Source organism: Glycine soja, chromosome 16, assembly GCF_004193775.1.
Source record: "Glycine soja cultivar W05 chromosome 16, ASM419377v2, whole genome shotgun sequence".
Lineage (NCBI taxonomy): Eukaryota > Viridiplantae > Streptophyta > Magnoliopsida > Fabales > Fabaceae > Glycine > Glycine soja.
In genome coordinates this window covers 7,973,608-7,978,423 of record NC_041017.1, presented here as the reverse complement: position 1 = coordinate 7,978,423, position 4,816 = coordinate 7,973,608, and the positions used below count along the sequence as shown (strand labels likewise).

The window sequence follows — 4,816 nt, the reverse complement described above, 5'->3', positions numbered from 1 at the left end:
GCTCAAAAAGGCTCTCTATGGCCTTAAGCAGATCCCAAGACAATGGTTCAACAGGTTACAATCCAGTCTCATTCAGTTTGGCTTCAGTGCAAGCAAGTGTGGTCCATCTTTGGTTGTCTACAAAGCTCCACAACAAAACTATATATCTATTGGTCTATGTTGATAACATTATTATAACTGATAGCTCTACTTCACTGATTCAACAACTTACATCTAAGCTCAACTCTAGCTTTTCTCTTAAACAGCTTGGCAAGTTGGATTACTTTTTGGTCAAAGCCTTGCCAGATAACTCCGCCAACACTTATACATTTAATTTAATAAAATAAGCATAAAGGGAACATGGAACACTTATTTCTATTCCGGAAGGTAAAAATTACCTTACGAAATAACTATTCTATAATAGGTTTGGAGCATTCTATTCTGAAACGACTTTTTTAGAAAGTAATTTTTACATTTCAAAATAATTTTGAAACACTTATTTTTATTTCAGAAGGTAAAAATTATTTTCTAAAATAGTTATTCTGAAATAGTTTGTATCACCCTATTCTAGAATGCTCATTTTGAAAGGTAATTTTTATCTTCTAGAATAGCTTTTGTGAAATAGTTTTAGAACACTTATTTCTATTTCAGAAGGTAATTTTACTTTCTAGAATAGTTATTTTGAAATAATTTTAGAACACTTTCTTCTATTTGGGAATAGTTATTATGGAAAGTGAAAATTATCTTCTAAAATGGGAGTTCATGATACCTTCCAAAACAGTTAATCAGAAATAGTTTTGTATCATCATATTATATTTTAGAATGTAAGTAAATACTTTAAAAATATTCTAAAATATCTATTTCAGAAAGTAAAAATTACCTTCTAAAATGAACATTTAAGAGTAAGAGTTTTTTGTGAAAGAACTATTTTTGTTCACATACATAAGATGGGAGCTGCAGGATACAAGTTGGAGGTGCAGGATTTAAATGCCTACAATGAAGCTTTGGCCCATGTAGTTTATCAAAAACAATTTTTTTTAAGAAAACGAGGTCGTTTGGGCTTTGGAGGTTTAATACTCACTCTCCCTGTTACCTTAGTTTCACTGCATCGCCTTCGTCGATCGAAGTGGAGCTTCGATTTCATAGGCGGCGTTGAAGGTACGATTTTCCGTTTCCATTGCTTCTTTTATTTCCCTTATATTAGGACAAAGCGTTGGAGAGGGTTAGGGTTAGTTCACAAAATGAATTAGTTTTAGCGGTGATGGGTTGAGTGGTTGTGACATTTTCGCAAACAACAAAGGTTGGTAATCAAGCAGTAGCTTGGTTGGGGGATGACATGGATGTCTCTGTTTCTTACGTTTTTGTAACTTATCCTTTAATCTTTGTCACATCTCGTGCTAAAGGTTGGTAATCAATAAGTATAATTCATTTGCCTATCAAAAAAAAAAAAACTAATTATAATGGCATTTGTTGTCGTTATGTTTGATTATATAATTGAAAGATGGTATTAGCAAATTCGTTTATTGCTATATGATGCAGATAGATAGTTAGCTGACTTGGCTGCCCCTGAGCAGGAGGAATAAGATGCCTCCTTACGATTGTATGTTTCTGTTTAAGCCACATATTAGGAAGGAAGCCGTGATGGATTTAGTTGTAAGGGTGGGAAAACATGTGTGCAGAAGAAATGGGGTTGTCATTGATATCAAGAGTCTCGGAAGAGTTCAGTTGGGCTATGGTGTGAAAAAGCTAGATGGAAGATATTATCAGGTGAGATTGATTATTTGTAATGTTGTAACAAGAGTTTATGCATTATAGGTTTTTTATATGCTGTTTTATAATGCCTGATTTGAGCCTAGAAGTCACTTCAAGAATGCAACCGATCCTTCATTGACTTCTACTTTCAGATTAATGAATTCATTTGCCAATAGTATAGTTATTTTTTTCTTGTAAGATTAATTCTGACCTGTTATTTATTTATTTATTTATGTGTTATACTATACATTTATGTCTATGACATTTTCTCCACTTTCTATTTAACCTCATTGCAGAATCTGAGCTACTAGTGCACCAGTAATACATGATCAAAGCACCACCTTTTTTTGGTGAATACTTTCAATTTTTTTCTGTTTAAATTAAAATCTCATTGCTTGAACTGTGTTTTGCTATCAGGGTTGTATTAGTCATGGACAGAGCTATGCATATAAAATTACCAAATTAATGTAATGTAGGTTGAATTAAAAAAAAAAAAAAGGCTTTGGTGGTACTGATATGTCAAAGGATTTGGTGATTTGGTGATATGTTTCACATAACTCTAGGTTTGAGGTGGTGCATTGTAGAAGTTGATTTATTAGACATGTAAATGTATGACTATCAGTACTTTTCAATCCAACGTGGCACAAAAAAAGTGAATTGGAACATACTATTGAAAAATGTTTGTTGATTATTGAATTTGCGGTTTTCTGCTTGCAGCTAGTGAAGTGTCAGCAAACTTTGCTTAGTTTGAGAGCATGTCTTGTGAAATAGGAGGATTTAAAAATTCTTTTTTTAAGTTTGAATAAAAATTATGCAATCGTAATATAATGTGTTTCCATTTTCCATTTTTAATTGCTATAGGGCCTGCTGATGCAAATGAGCATGATGGCTACACCGGAAATCAACAAAGAGTTGCATTACCTAAACAAGGAAGATCGGTTATTGCGTTGGCTTTTGGTTAAGCAGCGTAATACAAAATTTGGGCTTGACTCCTATGGGGATGAAGGCAGATATGAGCTAAGCAAATTCTCCCAGATCGGTAAACATGGTGATGAGGATGAGGATGAAGATGATGAGGAATATGAAGTGAACGAAGAAGAAACAGTGAACTAAAAGATAGCTGAGTATTTTATTAGTTTCCATTATGAGAGGACAAAACCGTTTTGCGTAGTATTATTGGTGCCAAACATGTGCTCACTTACGGTACTAGATAACAATCAAACATGACCAGTGTGGGCTTGAACATGTAATTTCGTGAACTCCGAGCTGTCTCTAGCTATTCTACAAAATAACATCTTTGTAGCTTGGGTGAAATAATTTATTCACAAATGTAATGGGTTGTCTTTCCCAGGATCCACGAGCAGTTGGGTTCATCCAATATACTTCTAATTCTTGCTTATGTTAATAATATCTTGAGAGAAACAATTTTTGTTGATGGATAAGACTTAAGAGCAATTTTAAAGTTCATCAATATTTTTGGGTGTAACATTTCATGCAAAAGAATAAAAAACTTAACCCAATGTACTATGACGATAACTAGGGTGCATAAGGGAAATAATTTGGACACCAAGGGGTGGAAATGAGCCAAGGTAAGTTTTATTGAGCTTGAGCTCGGATTGAGTTGAATACGTAAGGTTTGAGCTTGACTCATTACCTGTCATAGGCTTTTTTCACAGGCTCGACTCGGCTCGACTTACATAAAAGTCTAGCTTGACCTACAAGCATATTTAAAAGTTTGTTTAAAGACGTCTTTGATCAATTAATTATTTTAAAGCCTAGTGAAATAATAACTAAAAAAAGAAACACAAAGCCGTTAAAACATAAAGTATATCAAAAGAAAATAAAAAAGAGAGCATAGTATTAAAAAAATGTATGGATTAGAGATGATTTATACTAACATAGCCAAACAAAAATATTTAAATTGTCTAAAAATATCTTTACAAAATATTCTTTTCATTGAAAGTATTAATATGGTTGCATTATCCTTTTAATCTGAGTCTTTCTCTTTTTGGAAATTTTCCACATGCAAGTGAAACTCTCTAAGCCCTTTATATCACTTCATCCTACCCTTCATAATGCCATAAAAATGGTATAGATAATCATCGTTAATCTCTCAGTTGCTATAAAGCTAGCAAACAAAGTATAATTCAAGATATACACCATTAAACCAATAAATTAAAGTGCAGATGATCATCGTATAGATAATCATTATTTTAAAATTTTTTTATTTAATAATAATAGTAGTTATAGTTATTATTATTACTTAAACAGGTCGGCTTGTCAAGCTTAACAAGTTTTTTTAATAGTTTGGGTTTGGCCTTTTTATCTAAAAAAGCTTTTTAAAAAGCTTGAGGCCTTTATAGCATGGTTGTTAAACTCGTGATTTAATTCGTAAAATCGTACAATTTTACGATTCTACTAAGGGTTGGCGAGTTAAATCGGAAGCAACATCGAAACCGGAGTAGACTCGTCCGATTTTGCGTAGACTTGGACGAGTTTTGGTAGACTCGCGAGTCTGCTCCAAGTCCACGGGTCTACGAAAACCTGAAACGGTGTTGTACAACAACCCCCAAAAATGACTCTCGCGACTCTGTCTACTCACTCACTCTGCCTTGTTCAAGCTACTCACCCCAGAAAATGACTTTCGCTAAGCTACTCGCGTTGTGGTGGTTGTCATCATCGTTGTCGTGCTAGACTGTTGAGCTACTCGCGTCGTGGTGGTTTTCGTCATTGTTTGAAACTTGAAAGCCCTCACTCGTTGAAAGCCCTCATTTCATGACCTAGCTCCAAGCTTTGCTCCACGACGCTAAGGTGTTTTCTTTCTCAAAGCTTCTCTGTTAATTCATCTTTGTTAATTGAAAGTTTGAAACGATGCTTATTAAGGGAGTATCAATTAATTGAAATTTTGGCAAGGCTATTGTTAGCTTCATTGTAGTGTTGAATTTTGGGTTCTGTTGCTAAATTAAGGGAGTATCTATTAATTGAAAGTTTGAAACGATGCTTAATGTTGAATTCTAGCAACGCTAAGGTGGTCCCCCGAACATGGACAAATTATCTGTTAATTGAAATTCTGGCTTCATCAAGG

General features: G+C 33.9%; 1 protein-coding gene across 1 annotated transcript; it reads left to right on the top strand.

Moving 5' to 3' along the window:
* The first annotated feature begins 983 nt into the window (after positions 1-983).
* Positions 984-3,164, top strand: LOC114389327. Its single transcript, XM_028349971.1, has 3 exons — positions 984-1,137; positions 1,519-1,746; positions 2,593-3,164. Exons 2-3 carry the CDS (start codon positions 1,564-1,566, stop codon positions 2,842-2,844), a joined length of 435 nt encoding a protein of 144 aa, XP_028205772.1. The 5' UTR covers positions 984-1,137; positions 1,519-1,563; the 3' UTR covers positions 2,845-3,164.
* The last annotated feature ends 1,652 nt before the right edge of the window (positions 3,165-4,816 follow it).